The sequence below is a fragment of the Monodelphis domestica genome, chromosome 6, assembly GCF_027887165.1.
Source record: "Monodelphis domestica isolate mMonDom1 chromosome 6, mMonDom1.pri, whole genome shotgun sequence".
Taxonomy (NCBI): domain Eukaryota; kingdom Metazoa; phylum Chordata; class Mammalia; order Didelphimorphia; family Didelphidae; genus Monodelphis; species Monodelphis domestica.
The window spans coordinates 143,090,329-143,110,154 of record NC_077232.1 but is presented as its reverse complement, the minus strand read 5'-3'; the positions used below and the strand labels follow the sequence as shown (position 1 = coordinate 143,110,154).

Genomic DNA, 19,826 nt, shown 5'->3' with positions numbered 1-19,826 from the left:
ACATGTTACTTACAGGAAAATGTTTATATAATTGCTTAAAGAAGTGATCCAACCTAATCAATTCTCCACCCATTTCTTCTGACATTCTCCTTGGAGGTTTTTACACCTTTGGAAAACCATGGAAGTTCCATAAGGATTTGACACCCTGTTTTTGTTTGTTTGTTTGTTTTTTTGTTTTTACCATGTGGAAAAATGTAGGTTCTTTCTTTTATAAGGTTATAAAAATGAATGTTTTCTTTTTCCCCTTTCCTTCCCTACTTCTGCTCATTAAAACAATTATGCCTTGCTTATTCAGAAAATGGCTTAAAAAAGTTATTGAAAAAGGAATTGTCATTTGAAAATGATTTCAATTCCAGATGATTAATATTTAATAAAAGTTAAAGAATCAATTGTTTTGGAATGCTGCTTCCTGTTTTATGGTCAAGGTAAAGGAAAGAGAATGTAGGTCAGAATTACCATCATAGATATCTTTAGTCTTTGTTCTAAGGAGAGAAAAGGTGATCTTTCTAGTTTTTAGCTTTAATAATGGAAAGAGAGAAGAGTTCTCTACTTCTGGTTAGAAATTCCTGCACCTTTATCCCATTTTTAGACTTAAGTTGTCTCACTTTCCCATGGACTTTGTGTGTGTGTGTGTGTGTGTGTGTGTGTGTGTGTGTATTTGTTTTGTTCCACCATACTATACCTAGTTCCATTGGTCTGATATGGGAAATAAAAAGTAAAGGATCCCTTGAGATATCCTCATCATCTTCTAGTGCAACTGGTATTTCACCTGAAGGGAGAACAAAATTTCCATTTGGCAATAAGCAAAGAGTAAAAAAGGCTAGTACATTTGAATGTATTATATCTGTGTCTAGATAGTGATGAAACTAGATGATTTTTTGTGATTTGAGCTAAGTTAATAGCTGCTATATGCTATTGTCATTTTTAACATATGTTTTACTAATGCAATAGTATAGTATAATAAATTTGACTAAATGTAATCAATTATTGACATCTAATAGAGAAATTTATTAGTTGCCTTCCATCAATGTTTTAATTTTAACTTGTGTCATTCTGATGATTGTATCCTTCAGTGCAAAGGAAAGATCCTTTTTTTAAAAAATTGTTTTTAAATTATTTATTTATTCATTCATTCATTTATTTATTCATTTATTTATTCATTTATTTATTTATTTATTTATTGTCTTGTAGTGTATCAGACTTTGCAAAGGTTTTATTTTCAGTGCCCTTTGGATTTTTATAAAGTACAGATGTATCGAATTTTTTGGGTGATAGTCCATCAGCAAAGCAAAATTCAGGAAAAACTTTGATTTTGAGGACTCAACAATTCTAGAGGTTTCATTAAATTGGCATTTGAAGTTGAATCATAAATGCTGTGAGGTATTTGGTGTTTTGTTTTTTTTTAATGTTCCTGTGATTTCATTGATGGAGGACACTGGTGAGGAAGTCCTTCTGTTAATGCAAATCATAAGTAACTCTGCAACTTAAGAGTTACTGAGGTGCAAAGAAGTTAAGTGACTAGCCAGTGTATCTCAGAACCTAAAAGTGGGACATTTATTTTCATTTATTTATTTCACCAGATATTTAAATTATAATATCCATATTGCAGATACTATTCAGTAAGCATTTTCACTGCTAGGTTCCTGGAAAAAAATTAAATGACTGAATGACTGTTTGACATGATTGACCATATCATGTTAGGAAGCTAACATTGCCAATTTAGTATAATAGCAGTGTAGAGATAAAATTGTTTAATAACAGTAATCACTTGGTGTGACCTAAATTTGTTTATGACATTAGACAGCTACTGAATGGCATTTCTATTTGGGAATGGTATTATAGGATGGTGGAAGACTTAAATGGTTAATTACCTTTTTGTTTTTGATTACTAACTGAAATGCAAAATATGGTCATGTTTATTGCAGATAGAATTTAATTTAGGTAATAGTGTTAGTTTTCTAATTTAACAATGTAAAAATAGTATTACCAAGTATTCTGTACTGTTAAGCAGCCTTTTAGAAATATATTTTATGAAGTATAATTTGGTAACTTTCTCCCTGGCATAATGTTTCCCAACAGTGGGAAGCTGAAAAACTAATTTGATCTAAGTGTCCCAAATAATTTTCTTAGTGATACTACCCTTGGCACATTTTCCCCCTCATAGAAAGACTATATCCTCTGTAGAGCACCAGTTCTTCTCCACCCTTTATTATTTTTCCCTTCTTTCTCAGGTTCTTAGGATCTAATTGAAGTATAGTGGCAAAGAGGAAAAAAAACTTGGAGAGGGGAAAATATCCTTTGACAGTAACAAACTGTGGCCCTGTGAAAGGCTTGTGCAATCAAATGTGTGAGGTACAAGATGGTGCTTAGTAATAGTATATCCTTGTCAAAAAAGATTTCTTTAAAAATGCAATTGTTTTGAAGATGTCATTCATGTGAATCAAACTTTGTTCATCTTCACAGAAATTGAAGCAGTGAACATTGTTGAGTTATGAAAAACTTTAAAAAATGTAGGGATGGGAAGGAAGGTATATAGTTTTACACTTGTAGCTCTACCTATATTGATTTATCAATATCAACAGAGACATTATATATAAATAAAACAAATACTCTATAAATGTTGCCACCTTCCTCATAACATGATGCTAATGGTTAATGTACTTATACACAAATGTGCCTTGAACAGACCCTGGAAGTCATATTGTATTGGGAGAGATATAATATGCCAGCATATCAGATACTGCAAGACAAATATTTTTCGTTTTATCCTGTTATTTTGTGTGTGTGTGTTATTTCTAAATCACCGTCATTTTCAGCATTATAATAAATAGTGGAATTTACAATTAATTTTGAATAATGTAGTTTCAGGTTGGTTTTTATTGCTGAACTTAAGTCCAGTTAGATAAAAATCTTAAATTAGAGCAGAAATAAGAATAATGCATTACTTCAGTTGGAAAAGACCCTAGAAAAATCTAAAATCAGGAGTAACCTCATCTCTAATTTTATAGATAATTAAACTAGGGATCAAACAGAAACTTCATGCTTTATATTTTTTGGAAAATAAATGCCTAATTTTGAGTTGTAGAAAAACATAATTTAGTAATTTTTTGTAGGTTTTTGATAAGCTAGAAAAAATTGCTGTGACTAATTCAGGGTTCAATCCAGATTTTAAATGATAGACATTTCTAACAAATACTCAGGGAGCATTTGGCACTTAGTAGTTAGTGTCATTTTAATGAAGTTGTGCTGTTTTTGCAATGATGCTTTTTATATTTGGAGCATAAATTAGGTGTTTTTTTTAAACTTTTGCTTCCAAGTTATGCATGTATTAATGTACTTAAGGCCTTTCATGCTAATATTTCATTACTAGAAATAAAACATAAGAAGAATACTTTTATTTATTTATATTTTACCTTTGGTGTTCCCTGGAGCTGTATTTATGTCCAGCTGGGTCTCAGTTGCCAGGTACCTGCTGTCTTCATCTTCTGTTAATTGTGAGACCGGTTCATATTGTAATATCACATCCAGCTCATGAAAGAACTTCATAGTTTTAGAGACATCTCCAGAGTTGTGGGCATATTTGACTGTCCTGTATTCATACTTCAGATTTTTATACTTTGCCCGACACTGTTTCCAGCCTCTGAAAATGCCTTTTTCCTGAAGCCTTTTGGCAATGTAGATGAATATTCCTTTATTTCTTAGTGTTCCGTAAAGTTGTTTCCTTATGTTTTTTTCTGACCAGATACTTAGCAAAGCTTTAACCTCCTCTTCAGTCCAATGCTTCCCAGCTCCACTCTCCATGTTGAAAGTGACCTGGAAATGATTCACTATTTCTAGCCAAGATTTTGTTTCCTTGGAAACCAGACGACTGGTTGTCAATAAGCTCCACAGAACTGAAAGGATCTAGTTTAACTGGTTCAAGCTGCCTGAAGGGTGTAACTTGAGAAACTGCCAAATAAGCAGGCTTTGTTATTAAAGGAACGAAGACCTAAAATGATCATTAGTCTTCTGGGTATCTGCAAGAATAGTAAACTACACTTTATTAAAAAGAAGAGCATAATTCAGCATTTAAGAAATCATTTTTTAATTTTTTCTTAAATAATTATAGTTTTACCCCCCAAAATTTATTAAAACCATAAAAGGTGAACTAAAAGACAGCTTTACTGATGCCAGTGATAACCAGTTTGACCTAATGACTTTAACATACTAATTTTCTGTAATTGACACACTAAGGATAAGTATGTGCATTTGTATAGTGCTGTATAATTTATAAAATGGTTTCTCACAACCCTGTGAGATAGTGTAGATATTTTCTTATTCTTTATTTTTAACTCATACTTTCTTGTCTTAGAATCAATACTAAGTATCAGTTCTGAAGCAGAAAAGAGGTACAGGCTAGGCAAGGGGAGTTAAGTGACTTGCCCAGGGTTACACAACTAGGAAGTGTTTGAGATCAGATTTGAATCCAGAGTCTTCTGATTCCAGGCCTGGCTCTCTATCCATTGTGATACATGGCTATTCCATGTTATCCCAGTATTGACATTTAGAAGGAAATTGAGTGTCATAGACAATAAAATGACTCATCCACAACCCCACATCTATCTTAAGCCACAAGTCTTTAAATTCTCCATTCCATGATAGCAAGTACAGTTGATAATTTTAAGATTAATTATAGTTAAGGAAGCAGTTGCTTAAGATAGTTGGTGGGAAATATAAAAAAAGAAAAAAATATTGATGTGTTCTTAAAAAGCTGGTGGGACATATTTATTAGGTAATGTTTAACAAGAAATAATTGGTTTATATATATTTGGAAAATAAACTTAGATCTTATTGCTAATCAATCAACTTAATTTTTCAGTAAGTTGAACCTTCTGTCAGACTGAATTGACACAGTCAGAAGAGGCAATTTGGTTTTATATGGTCACCTTATTCTGTTGTCACTTTTAGGTTTCAGTTCAATAAATATTTCTTAATATGCTACTGTGTATAAGGTATTGTGTAATTACAGACCTTATATGGGCACTGAGAATACAGATGAAAGACTAGACTCTCGGGGTATCAGGGAGATTCCAGAATGGCTGTCTATGACTTATAGGGAAATCTAATAGGGTCAAAGAGAATTTTAGAGAAAGTGCTCTAGGAAAATAGAGGTGACACACTTGTTCTTAGCTTAAAATGAAGAGAGAGAGAGAGAGAGAGAGAGAGAGAGAGAGAGAGAGAGAGAGAGAGAGAGAGAGAGAGAGAGAGAGAGAGAGAGAGAGAGAGAGAGAGAGAGAGAAAGAGAGAGAGAGAGAGATTGAGATTTTAAAGGACATTTGGTATACATTACAGACTTAGTCCCTAGAAATATAAACAGAAGAGAAATTTCAGGTGGAGACTTGGAAATAACAGCTAGTTAATCAAGTTGGGCTGGCAGGCATAGAACAGGAAGATGGATATGAAATAAGGTTGGAAACATAAGCCTGGATTCAAGGAACTGAACCAGGCTGGGCTTAAGGCATCTCTAGTCTATTTTTTAGGCAGTAGAAAGTCCTTAAGGTTTTTGAGCAGGGCAGTAAAGTGGTATAAATCTTATATATATAGTCTAATTATGTTCTTCAGCAATGTTTATCAGGTAGATAGTTTGAAAGTGATACCTTTCTGTGTTCACAGGGGACAGGAGAGTGCTGGGATTGTAACAAGTGATGGATATGGTTTAATGCCAACAATTCGAACACACAAGGTAATGTCATGCTCTTTCATGTTTATGTTGCCTGGTTGTCCTTAAAAACAAGTTGATCATAATTTTATTAAAAGCACAACTATCTGTTTATAGAAAAATATCTTTAAAAGCATATAATAAGAAGTGATGGGATTTTAATGTTACCATTTCCTTTTTATCTTTATGCACTGATATTCATAGGAGCAGCAAGTGCTCAATAATTTTGGGAACTAGTGCCATTTTTTTTAATGTAAAGGTCTGCTTTGTCATATCTGCCTCAAAGTGAGGAGGTAGACCTTTAAGAAATTAATATTTATTAGGCATAGGAATTCTCCTTCATTGGCTACATAGGCCCAAAGTGAATTAGAGCCTAAATTATTATATTTCCTTCAAAGAGACTCAATGTTTATTAATGTTTCAGTTGTCCAATTCTTTCTTACTTAATTGTTGTGGGGTGGGAAGGGGAAGAAATCATACCCATATGAAGCTTAAGAATTTGATCCCTATTTCTTATCTGCTTATCTGGAAATACAAGTTCATACATAAGTGTGATGAGCATTTTCTGTCCTTTTATTAATAGCAAAGTTTTGATTGTTTTTGTATAATAAATTATTTGACAAGTAGTTGGTTAACACTCAGAATCTAGCATCATAGATGGAGTTAGAGGTTGTCCTTAAACTTCTTCAAGACCAGACAGGTTTAATGACTTGTTTGAGGTCACATAGGTGAGTGAATAGCAGAGATAGAATTCTCAGTTCCTTTGACTCCATTTGGCACTGTTGTTTCTACTATATCTAGCTGCCTCCTATAGAACTTACTTTTGCCTATGGATGTACAAGAACTTGTTCTCTGGAAGTGGGCAAAGATAATCAAAATAGTTTTAATTTATAAAATATCCATGGGATAGTTGTGGTTTACTATGAGAAGAATATATGGCTTTTATTTAAACTAAGAGTTTGCTCAACTAGTAATTTTTAACAGTATTCAGTGCCCTTTTGGGTTCCACTAAAAAAACAAGCAACTTTTTCAGTATATTTGGCAAACAAAAATAAGAATAAGAAATAAAAAAATGCTGAGTTAGAATTGAGATTTTTCACTCTTGAGTACTTTTCCTATTGCTTAACGGAGGTCAAGAACTATTTTTGTTTTTATCATTTTATCCCTAGCACAGTCCCTTGGGTTATTAATGTGAATAAATCACACTTAAATGCTCATTGGTGTGAATTAATAACTCTCTTAACAGTCTGTTTCCCTTTAGGTTAATCAATTTACTTTTATTTTATAAGGGAATGGGACTCGTAAACCATGTGTTTACTGAAGATAATTTGAAGAAGCTGTATGTTTCAAATCTTGGAATTGGTCACACAAGGTATGCTACCACTGGAAACTGTGAATTAGAGAATTGTCAACCCTTTGTTGTTGAAACACTCCATGGAAAGATTGCCGTGGCACACAATGGAGAATTAATAAACTCTGTTCATCTGAGGAGAAAGGTGAGAGTTCTAAGTGCTTTTTTCTGAGGAGTTAATGGTAGATTTTTATGACTAAGTTGGGAAAGTGTATTGTCATAATATTAGATAACCCAGTATGCTTAGTGTATATTAAGGATAGTTTGATGAGGAATGTTCTTTATTTGGATCATATGATTAGAGAGGAACTTTCTAGGATATGAAGGACTCCTGACCAACTTTCTTCTTTCCCTCTCTATATAATTTCCATACTCAGGGCATAAAGTAGAAAATAAAATATAAAGTTAAGAAATAAAAAAACATTATTAGGCTGTTAAGACATGTGTCCTGAGAACATAGGTAAAAAGAAAGATAATTTCTTTTGGTACCTTGTCATTATTACAGAATCTTGGAGGCTCCCTCAAGTCTTAGTTTCTCTGCTCTCCTTCTTCATGTACTCACTGCTAAATTTATTGTTAAAATTTTGGCTATTCTCACTACACAGATGGCACCCAGATTTGTATCTTTCGTTCAAACTTTTCACCCAAATATCAGGATGAGATCTTCATTGTTTGCTAGGGAATTATTTGTTGGATCCATGGTGCCAACTCAAATCTCACACTTAAACATTTTCTTTCTTTTTTTTTTTAATTTTTAAAATGTTTAAAAAATTTTTTATACTTAAAAACATTTTCAGAGTGTAACTGTTTAAAGACAAATCTAGTTTCTATTTTCAGTTGACTTATTTCTTTTAATTGCTATACCTTTTATCACTCTTTCCCTTAATCACTCAGGCTTAAAAATATTGAACTTACCTTTGATATCTTTGCCTCTTTTATGGGTGATAATACCTCTGCTTTCCTCTGTTTTTTCTTGTGCAGTGATGGTGAACCTATAGCATGGCTGCCAAAGATGGCAGGCAGAGTGCTCTCTGTGGGCACATGGGCCACCCTTCCTTTGAGTTTGTTACTAGAAAGGCAGAGAGACTTGGGTGGAGCTGCTCCCCTCCCTCTCTCCACCTTGCCTGATGATATTTTTCACATCCTCGTCCCTCTGCCTACCAGCCCAGTGGGAGCTCTTTCTCCCTCCCCTGTTTGGCATAAGGGCTGTGGTGGGGTGTGACATGGCACTCAGACTCTGGTGAGGGGCATGGCACTTGGTCTAGGGGGTTGGGGTGGCTCCTGGCACTCCATCTCTTAAAAAGTTTGCCATCACTGTTCTAGTGCATCCCTCTTTCTCACCTCTTAATTTTATATTTTTGGATATCATCCTATCATACTCACACCTATGCTCTCTATGTAGACTCCTAACTTGTCCTAATAATGATAAAGTTCTTAGGAGTTTAAGTTATCTTTTGCTTAATATTATTGAATCACTTGAGATTTTTCTGGTAACCTTTTTTTGTTTCTTTTGAGTCTTGTATGTGAAATATGTATTTTTTGTTCAGCTCTGTTTTTTTTCCTCATGAATGCTTAAAATTCCTCTATTTGATTCAATATCCACTTTTTCCTCCTGAAGGATTATACTCAGTTTTGCTGGGTAGGAGATTCTTGGTTGTAATCCTAACTCCTTTGCCTTTCAGAATGCCATTGAAAACCTTCTGATCTCATGTTGTAAAAGCTGCCAAAATCTTGTGGTAGACTGATGGTGGCTCTATATTATTTGAATTATTTCTTTTTGGCTACTCGTTATATGTGTGTGTGTGTAAAAAAAAATTTTTTTTTTACTTAGGTGTTCTGGAATTTAGCTATATTTCTGGGAGTTTTCATTTTGAGAACTTCTTCTGGAGCCCTCTGGTTCTATGACATCAGGGCAGTTTTCTTAATTTTTTGAAAAATGATGTTTAGACTCAGTTTTTGATCATAGTTTTTAGCTAGTTCAGTAATTCTTAAATTATCTCTCCTTTATCTATTTTCCAGGTCATTTGTTTTTCCAATGAAATATTTCACATCTTCTTCTATTTTTTCCTTTATTTTTGTTGTTTCTTGATGTTTCATAGTCATTAGTTTCCATTTGTTACCTGCTGATATTTTCAAGACTTTATTTTCTTTAGTAAGCTTTTGTATCTCCTTTCTATTTAGCCATTTCTATTTTTGACTTGTTTTCATCAGTGAATTTTTATATATCTTTTTCCATTTTTTTGTGCTTCTTTTACCAAGTTATTGGCTTTTTTAAATGATTCTCTTGCATCATGCTCATTTCTTTGCCCAGTTTTCCCTTTAGTTCTTTTATTTGAATTTTAGACTCCTTTTTGAGTTTTTTCAGAAATTCTTTGTTTTGCTTGTAGTAATTTTGACATTGTTGTCCATTTCTCAGTTTGTGTTTTGATCTTTCCTATCACCATAGTAATTTTTATTGGTTAGGGGTTTTTTGTTGTTGTCATTCATTTTTTTTCAGCCTATTTCTTTACTTTTAACTTTGTTAAAATTGGGTTCTGCTTCTGTGGTGGAATGAACACTCTTCCAGGTTTTGGGCTTTTTGTGCTGCTGTTTACACTGATAATTTTGAGAGTCTATGAGTTTTCAGTTCTTCCAAGGTGGTATGATCACTACTCTCTTGACCTGTATTCTGGTCTGTGAGCAATTGCCAGTATTCTTTTCTGTTCCAGAATTGTGATCCAGGAGGTCAGTGCTCTCCTGTGGCTTCATAATGGTGGGCTAGTGCTGTTTCTCACCCTGAGACTAGCACTCAGATTGTATATGGAGGATGCAACTGAGTCCTACACCCAGGGCCAGCAAAGGGTCTCTGGTTATCTCCTTATGGACATTTGTCCAGCCCCCTTACAGTCTGACTAAGAACTCTGGAAGTTGCTGCTGTCAGTTCAGTTGCCCCTTTGTATTTGAATTTCCAAAGCTTGTCATGACTAGGCAGTGCTTCACTTTGCTCTTACCCTAGTGATACACTCTTAGCTTTGTTGACCTTCTAGGTTGCCTTGGCTAGAAAATTGCTTGACTCTTTCCTCTTTTTGGTTCTGCCTCTTTAGAATTCATTTTGAGTTATTAAAGTTGTTTGAATGGAAATTTGTGAGAGCTCAGGCTCTGCCATTACTCTGGCTGCACCTTATTTATTCATGTTCTCATAATGTCTAGAATAATTTCTTCCATTCTGTGTGTTTTAATCATTCCTGTTTGAAGCCCCATTAAAAAAAATTCTGTAATCCTTGCTGCCCTAATTACACATAGAAACAATTTTTAACATTAGTTTTCTCACATTTTGCGTTCCAAATTATGTCTTCTTCTTTCCCCTCCTCCCTCCCTAAGAGTGTAAACAATTTGATACAGGTCACATACATGTGCTATCATGTCATGAGTCCTTTGCAATTCTTGTATATTAAAAACTTTGGTGAATTGAACAGTGAAGAAACATGTGCATTTTAGTAGGCAAAGAACAAGAGTATTGTAGAAGAAAATTTTAATTTCTGTTACATAAAGTTTGCTTTTGGTACAGTGGAAAAGCACTGACTAAGAAGTAATATAGTAGTTTCAGATATTTACCTTAGGCAAACTACTTCTCCTTAGGTCTCACTTTCCTTCATCATAAAATGTGGAGGTTAGTTTAGATTGCTTTTAGATGTCCCTTCAAGCTATAATCCTACACATTCAATAAAATAGCAGTAACTGATTTCTTGGTTTTCGTCCCTACCTGCACTCTTATTTCCTTCTGCATTTAAAAATAAGTTGAGTTGATGCATCAAGCGCCCCCCCCCCCTTTTGGGGGGGTATCTTTCTCATTACCCACTAATGCCAACATCCTAAAGGAAGCACTCTCATGTAAAAAATCAATATATCAAACATGTCTAAGCATGTGTCCCTGTATTGTTTTGTGACTCCTTACTGCTCCTTAGAGGTGAGGAAGCATGCATCATCTTCATTTTATCAAAGTCATTATCATACATAGCTTGGATCAGAGATCTAGCATCTTTCCCAGTTGTTTTTTAATTTTTTTTAATTGTTGCCATTAAGTAAATTGTTTTTGGATTTTACTCATTTTACACAAGTTTCCTGTGTAGTCTCTCATTTTTTTAAATCTCCCATGGCCCAATACTATTCCATTACATTCATCTACCAGAGTTTGTTCACTCAGCACTGCACTTTGTGTGCCCATCCTCCTAAAATCCCTCCTATAGGGACAAATTTTTTTTTCTATATCTTTGATGGGTTTAAGGTAGGAACCAAGTTATTTTTAAGCCTCACATCTCCCTGGAAGTCTTCTGTACTAATTAGCCTATGCTAATGTTCCTAAAAATGCTATACTATTGTTATGGGAAATAACAGGGGGAAAGGAGGAAAGGTTTATACAAAAGTGAATAACATACTTAAAAAAAATTTTTTTTAATTTGGTTGATTTCAAACATTATTTCTTGGTTTGAATAACATACTTAAAGAAATGAGTTTATTAACAAAGAAAGGGATGATGGTGAAGGAAAAAGGGAAAGGGTTTGTCTCTATTTGACCCAAGATATTTAACCTACTATAGTTAATTTCCTAAGATTAACCTGTCTAACTAACTCAACTAAAGATTTCTAAGGATAAATCTAACAGGGAACCCAGAATCTCACACACAGAATCCTTGGTGGGTCAGGAAACAGGAATCCAGCTGTAGAGTCCTCATATGTTCCAGGAAAGAGAGAGAAAGACTCCTCCAAATCACTCAGTCCACCAGAATGTATGTGGATCTTCTTCTGAATCCTTTTGATCTTAATTGAAAGCAGACAGCTTACAAGATGAGGTTGTCCAGAGAGAGTTCAGATTCACACCCTTCAGGCTTGACCTTCTGCTCCAGATAGACAGTTGGAAACCTGTCCCTTCAACAGCTTGGAACTCTCACTCAGCCAACTCTTGGAGAATTCTGAGGCTTGAGGGCTGTCAATCAGTTACTTTGTAGCTTCTTTGTACTTTGTAACTTCCCTTCCTACAGTCCTCCCTTTGCACATAGCCTAAATTGTGTTGAAAACACTATTTTGGCATTTGTACACTAACTTACTTACATATTACTTAAACTAAAATATCTACCCCAAATAACAAACAATCTACACTTGACTATCTTAGCCTATCTAATACTATCCTATTCTAGGGATTTAATCAAGGAAAGGAAAAAGGGAATTAAATAACGAACTTACAGATTTCAAACACTGATCAAACATATGCAAAAGCATAACAAGCAAATAACATGAAAAGCAAAAAATAAACACATTCATGCAAAACATTAAACTCATAAATACTAATCTTCCTACTACTATTATAATGCATTAACATCAAAATTAGAGAAAATTTTTTTGAAAATTACAATAAACACAACATTGCCTAAGTTTTACAAAGAAAATTAAAATAAAACATTAAATTCACTGATGCAAATACATGTAATAAAAGATAAAATTAAACAAGTGATCTATTTATATAAACTCTACACGCACATACAAAACACACACAACATACATATATGTTGTACACCTATATCTTGCACTTACACACATGTTACATGTTTTGCACATGAATACAGTTAATTTTATGATCCTGTTATACACACCATATATATTTGTATTTATAATTTTGTGTGATATGTGATATTATATGTCTTTTGTCCTTTGTAATATAGTTTAATATCTTACCTTCTATTATCTTTCTGAAATTTTAATCTTATCTAACTAAAGCCCTATTTGTAAAATCTACCTTTATTTCTATACTAAACTAAGTAACTATTTTTGTTAGTAACTAATTTATAGCTAATTATAACACTGTTAGTACCCTAGCTATATATTGTTTCACTCATTCAAATAGTAAATCAATGTAACTTAACCATGTTCATGTTTTTGTTATTTTTTGCTATGTTACATTGTTTTGCTATTGTTATTTCAGTGTTACTGTTATGTTAGTGTTATGTTACTGTTGCATGTAATATACTTACTCAATTTTCAGACTTCCCTTCTCTTTTTATCTCATCAGGATTGAAGATTCCTTCCTCTCCAACTCTATGGTAGTAAATATAGTTATGAATGTTTATGAATACATGTTATGTTGTTTTTGTGTTACTAGTACATTACCCAGAATTTTAATACAGTAGTCCATTAATTACTTGATCCTCTTCATTGCAAATTTCCTCAACGTCTTTTCAGTCTTTCACAAAGTCCATTAATTTCTGAATTCTCATCTTCATTTGCATTGTCCTCTTCTATCCAAATGCCCTCTTCCACTGGAATGGTTCTCTCCTTACTGATCTTTCAGACTGCAGACTCAATTTGACTAATGATTCTCACTTTCCACAATCTCTTCTTCATTTTCTTCCTCAATAATTTATATATTTTCATTATTAATACCATGTGCTAATTTTATGTATGAATAATGATACCATGAATTTCTACCTAAAACTTTTACTGAAGATGGAGAAACTAACACAGTTCTGTAAGGACTTGCCCAACTCTCTTGTGTTGCTGTTTTAGCAAAATTTCTGACATCTACCTTATCTCCTGATTTGAAATTATGTAGAGAATAATCCAATGACCAGATTGGATCAATACTCCCATATCATGTAGTTCTTTAAGATGTTGTAAAGCACTTAAGTATGAAGCAAGTTGACAATCTCCTCCTAAGAGAGAAGTATAGAGTGTCTTACAAGTTTTTGCCTGCAGTGGAGCATGTCCAAAGAGCATTTCATAGGATGATATATGTAAATCTGCTCTTGGTCTTATATGTAGGTAAAACAAAGTTATGGGAAGAATATCTGGTCATTTTAGATGAATTTCAGCACAGATTTTCCCCACTGTAAAGATTAAATTTGGGGGGTTAAACTGAGGCAGGTAGAAATTAGTTTCTCTCTGCAAGAAGTATTATATTTTTATGAGGTTTATTAAAGGTTAAGGATTAAAGAAAATACAGAATAAGAAAGCACATGTGCTAGGTAGGCCGAGAGGCCCAATTTAATTTTCACTCACATCATGAGACGCGTCTGCTTGCCAGCGGAGACAGGAAGAGAAGAGAGGCCCAGAAGCCTTTCCAATCAGGTTAAATATTCCATCTCGATCTCAGCCCAGGTGAGAATTCAGTGATATTACAAAGCATTCTGGTATCTTCCAGCTTTGGGCATGCTGATGTAATCAATTTGCAGACTCTCAAATGGACAATGTGCTAAAGGTCTACCACCTAAACCTTTCTGTCTGAATGCCCCTCAGTTGAATTTTTGGCAAATAAAATAGCTTGTACAGATCTTATTTGCTACAGTACTTATTCTGGTGCTACCCATTGCCTTTTTACAGAGTCTAGTACAGATTGAGTACCAAAATGACCTCTTGTATGGATGGCTTGACACAAATATGTATACAAATCTTTGAGTAACAGAGGCTTTCCAGTATCTGCAACGCATATTCCATTTTCTTTTCTTGCTCCAAATTTCTCCTTCCACTTTTGAATTTCTGAGTACATAAGCTTTTTCTAGATCATCAGAATCAATAGTTGATGAATTCATTACATACCCTGGAGCATTCCTGGCAGCAAATTTAGCAGTTATATCAGCTCTATGATTTCCTTTAGAGACTGAATCTCTGCCATTAGTATGACTTCTACAGTGGATCACCGCAAGCTGTTTAGGTTTTAGGATTGCATCCAACAACTCAGTTATTATTTCTGTATGAGCAACTGGTTTTCCTGATGCAGTAATAAAACCTTGTTGTTTCCAGATCTCTCCTGTAGCATGACATACAGAAAATGCCTAATGAGAGTGTATAAATATTTACACTTTTACCCTCAGCTAGAAGACATGCTTGCTTCATAGCTACCAACTCTGTCCCTTGAGCACTAAGGTTACTAGGTAATGAGCCATACCACAGTGTCTCAAATTCTGTGACTACTGCAGTACCTGTATCTCTAATTCCATTAGACAAATATGAAGATCCATCAGTGAATAATATCAAGTCTATTTTCAATTGGAGTGTCTTTTAAATCCATCCTAGGCATATCCAGTAGATCTCCTACTTCTACACAGTCATGTAATGGTTCACCATTCTTTGGCAAATCAGGAAGAAGTGTAACTGGATTCAATATACACTATACCTCTTTAACTGTTTGTTCTCATTCCCTAGGAGAATAATTTCATACTTAGATATTCATTGATCTGAATAAGTTTGAGTATGAAATTTCCTCATTAGTGCTTCTATTTGATGTGAACAATATACAGTCAATGGATATCTCAAAACTAAGTCTGCTGATTTCTGGACTAACACAGCTATAGCTGCTTCACTCCTTAGACAAGGAATTTTACCAGCAGCTATTGGATCAAACTCATAATTATAACATCCAATTAGATGATAACTTTGTCCTAAAGTCTGTGTCAGTACACCAGATGCAATATCCTTAGTTTCATTGACAAACATTTGGAATGATTTTGTATAGTCTGGGATACCCAAAGCAAGAACAGATAAAATGGCTTCTTTAAGCTTACTTAAGGCTTGCAGATGTTCAGTTTTTGTTTCAGAGGTTCTGATTCTGTATTCCTGGTTAAGTCTGTTAAACATTTTGTTAATTCACTATATCCAGGTATCCATCGCATACAGAAACCAGTTGTTCCAAGAACAGCTTTGAGTTGCTTTTTGGACTTAGGAGCACTCAGCTTCTGGATGTCTGCCATTCTTTTCTGTGTGCTACTTCTGGAATCCTCTGATAACACAAATCCAAGATATTGCCCTCAAGGCAAAACCCACTGTAATTTTGCCTTGGAGATTTTATGGCTTATATAATTCTATCAATTATAATTCAAATATAATTCTATCAAAAATGCTGTCTCTGAGACACATACTAGCATTTGGGGATACAAAGAGAATATCATCCACAAAATGCACTATTTTACTTTCTTTGAATGTTATGGTTTTTAGATCTCTATTTAAAATTTGTGAAAACTGGCTCATTGAGTCCGTGAATCCTTGTTGAAGATGAGTCCACGTCTATGGGTTTTTTCCCCCGGGTAAAAGCAAAGATCTTTTGAGAATCCTCATGGATTGGAATTGAGAAAAACACTGAGCATTAATCAACCATGATGAAATATCTTGCCTGATTTGGAATGGAAGAAATTATATCAGCTGGACTTGGTACAATGGGGTGTGTTTTGATTACATAATCATTTACAGCTCTTAAATCCCATATGAATCTATATACCACTTTGCCATTTTGATCTAGCTTTGGCTTTTTGATTGGAAGTATAGGTGTATTATATTCTGAGAAGCAAGGTATTATGATCCCTTGTTAGATTAGGGATTCAATGATTGGTCTGATACCCTCTATTGCTTCTTTAGTTAAGGGATATTGAGGTACATAAGGAACTGGTCCTTCCTTAGTCCTCCCCCTTACAGGAGTAGATAATTTAAATAGACCTACATTGTGGAAGACTTTGACCATAAATATTCTGTTGTATCCTCGGGAATAGGATAGATGGAATTCAACTCATTCTCTGCACTGACTGAATCCAAGAACAGCAATGGAAAAGCTTTCAGAGATTCTTCTGGTAGATGTAATGATACATCACCAATATCAGTACATTGGATTGTTGCCTGTAATTTACATAATAAATCCCTACCTAAAAGATTCATGAGACAGTCTGACATACAAAGAAATGCATGCTCCATAGGTAAAGGACTTAAAGTAATATTTTTGGTTGTAATTTTGCTACTCTCTCTGGTTTAAAAGTAGCTCCTATAACTTCCATTGTACCAACCGCTCTACAATTCTTAGGAAGACTTTGCAAAAGTGATTTACTGGCTCCAGTATAAACCAGAAGATCATAAATCCAAACTCCTATAGCAACAGACACATATGGTTCCATACTGTTTAGAGGTGGAAATGTTTCAATTACTGGTGCTAGCACAGTAACCTCAGAACAAAGCTTAATCATTTCCTGTCCATCCAAGTTTACATCTGCTTGAACTGCATGATATTCTCAGGATTTAACATCTTTAACACCATCATCAGCTTTTACACTAATCTCCTTTGTCCTTATACTCTCCACCTTGGTATCATTGCTCTCATTTGCAATCATATTATCATTATCTAATTTACATTCTTCACTTTTTTACATTATTTTACAATCATTAAAATTATCTATTACTTTTACATTACCATATTCTTTTTTCTTACAATTATTAACACTAATTACATTATCCTTTGATTCAATCACATCATCTATATCTTCATTAACCTTATTACCATGACACTCACTTTCATTTAATATCAATACAATTTCCCTTGATTTAAATACAGAAGAACACTGGGTAAACCTTCATAAGGAACAAGGCCCTTTGTTCTGATCACCCTTAACAACCTGACTATATTTAGGCTTTGCTCCAGACTTAACCCAGTCCTGCAAAGTGTTTAGATCTGGTGCTTGAGCTCCCTGACAACAAGCATTCTGACACATGTCACCATTATTCCTCCTTGAGTAGTTATTCCAGTTATTATTTTTATTATTATTGTTCCAATTATTATTGTTATATTCTCCATTGCTGTTCAGTTGTCTAGAAAACTGACCTCTGTATCTGCATTCCCTGACAAAATAGCCAACCCTATTGCATAAAAAACACCTTTGGGGACCTGATCTGTCCCTAGGCTTGTAATAGTTGTTATTAAGTTTCATGGATCTTAATGCTGCTACTTCCTTAACTTCTTTAATCTCACTGTCTCTTGCTTTGGCCTCTGCTTCTTTCAATTTTCTTTTTAGATTTTCTATAACTGTATCCCTTTCCTCATATTTGTCCTCAGCATCTGTATAGAGGTATGTCACCTTCCTTCTAATATCCTCTAGTTCTATCTCTTCCTAATCTGGATAATTATTTTTTTTAAATAGTTCTATTTTAGGGGTTGTAGTTTTCACAAAGATTCTTTTTTATATGTGTAATTGCCCCTCTTCCAGAACATCCATGTTCAGTTATGTTTCAGCTGCTTCAGTAATGCAATCAAGGAATGTAGTAGGTGTTTCATTAGCCATTTATTTTATTCCCTCAAACTTAGACCATGCATTCAAGCTTTTGTGTATCTACTCTTCACCTCTAGTGTTGCTTGTCTGGCTTCTTTCATCCTGTAATATTGTGTCTTGTTATTCATGTCATTGTCCCAGTAATCTTGTGGCCATGGGGTTAATAAGGGATCCTGCCTCGTTTCATCTATGAACTTGTTCCTTTCCCTTTTTGTCAAAAGTTCTTTCATTAGTAGGGCAAAATGATAATCTGGATCAAACAGACCAATGACTCTCTTCATTTCTTTGATTACCTTATTTGGTTCATCTACAAAGGCAGGAGTTCTCTTTTTTATGGACTCTAAGTCTTCCGGTGTAAATCTCTTATGCGTTTTTACTTGAAAGATCTCATCCCTAGAAACCACTGAGAGATTTCTCAGAGGGAATAAGGTAACCTACCCTTCTACCTCTTCCTTCTGCAGTCTATTCAAATTTTTAGATGTACCATCTTTTTCTTTTACCTCAAACCTATATTCATTATTTATAAACCTTTTGTCTTTCATGTATATTTCCATTTGGTCCAGTTGTTGCTTCATCAATGTTACCATTTGCTTTAGATCTAAATCCTTTGCTACCCATACTATTGCAGTCTTAAACCCATTACCAATAATAAATAACACAACCCTACACTTGTACACAATACATATACAAATACACAGTATATGGGAGCATAGGACAATACAGTTTGCACAGTCAATGACATGTGGGGTTTCATCCATTGGTAGTCTAAAAACATGTAACTCACTTTAGGGAACGGGATGAAAACAGTGTATGGGATGTATACAACACACTCCCAATGTACAAACAAAAAAATCCTTTAATATGTCCCCAGACATGTTTACATTCATTACTAACCCAGTATATACAATAGAATTAGTATTGTAATCCACTGTGATCCCTTTGTATCTATACACAATTAAAGAAAGGAAAAGTAAAAAAAAAATTCTAAGATGACCACCTAGTCCATGTGCCAGGGGATTTAAAATTTAAATGTCTCTCTCAGTTCAATTAGAGTTCCAGAGTTCCATTGCCCCCACCTTTGGAATGTTCCACCTGCTGAGAGCAAAATGTAATCTTCCCAGCCTGTAACTGACTTTGGCTTTTCTAACTGTTTTTCCTATATAAACCTAATTTTCTAAGTTTTAACCTATTCTAGCCCTGCCAAACTGTTATGGGAAATATAGGAAAGGGGAAAAGGTTTATACAAAAGGGAATAACACACTTAAATAAATGAGTCTAATATCAAAGAAAGGGATGGTGGGGAAGGAAAAGGGGAAAGGGTTTGCCTCTGACTATTTGCCCCAAGATATTTAACCTACTATAGTTAATTTCCTAACCTGTCTAACTAACTCAACTAAAGGTTTCTAAGGATAAATCTTAACAGGGAACACAGAATCTCACACACAGAATCCTTGGTGGGTCAGGTAACAGGAATCCAGCTATTGATTCCTCAGATGTTTCAGGAAAGAGAAAGAAAGACTCCTCCAAATCACTCTGTCCACCAGAATGTATGTGGATCTTCTTCTCAATCCTTTTGATCTTAATTGAAAGCAGACAGTTTACAAGATGAAGTTGTCCAGATTCACACCCTTCAGGCTTGACCTTCTGCTCCAGATAGACAGTTGGAAACCTGTCCTTTCAACAGCTTGGAACTCTCACCCAGCCATCTCTTGGAGAATTCTGAGGCT

At 34.4% G+C, this 19,826-nt stretch overlaps 2 protein-coding genes across 3 annotated transcripts in view; one reads left to right on the top strand and one right to left on the bottom strand.

Moving 5' to 3' along the window:
- Positions 1-3,816, bottom strand: part of PAICS (phosphoribosylaminoimidazole carboxylase and phosphoribosylaminoimidazolesuccinocarboxamide synthase) — a 52,286-nt gene extending 48,470 nt beyond the window's left edge. For both annotated transcript variants that reach the window (XM_056802653.1, XM_056802654.1), the window contains exons 1-2: positions 3,414-3,816; positions 683-769 (exon numbers count right to left, since the gene is read on the bottom strand). In XM_056802653.1, the coding sequence (XP_056658631.1) occupies positions 683-769; positions 3,414-3,801 (475 nt within the window). In that variant the 5' untranslated portion in view covers positions 3,802-3,816. The remainder of the gene's footprint in view (positions 1-682; positions 770-3,413) is intronic.
- Positions 1-19,826, top strand: part of PPAT (phosphoribosyl pyrophosphate amidotransferase) — a 60,340-nt gene that overhangs the window by 25,531 nt on the left and 14,983 nt on the right. The window contains exons 2-3 of the mRNA XM_016423235.2: positions 5,653-5,722; positions 6,988-7,194. Coding sequence (XP_016278721.1) covers positions 5,653-5,722; positions 6,988-7,194 — 277 coding nt within the window. The remainder of the gene's footprint in view (positions 1-5,652; positions 5,723-6,987; positions 7,195-19,826) is intronic.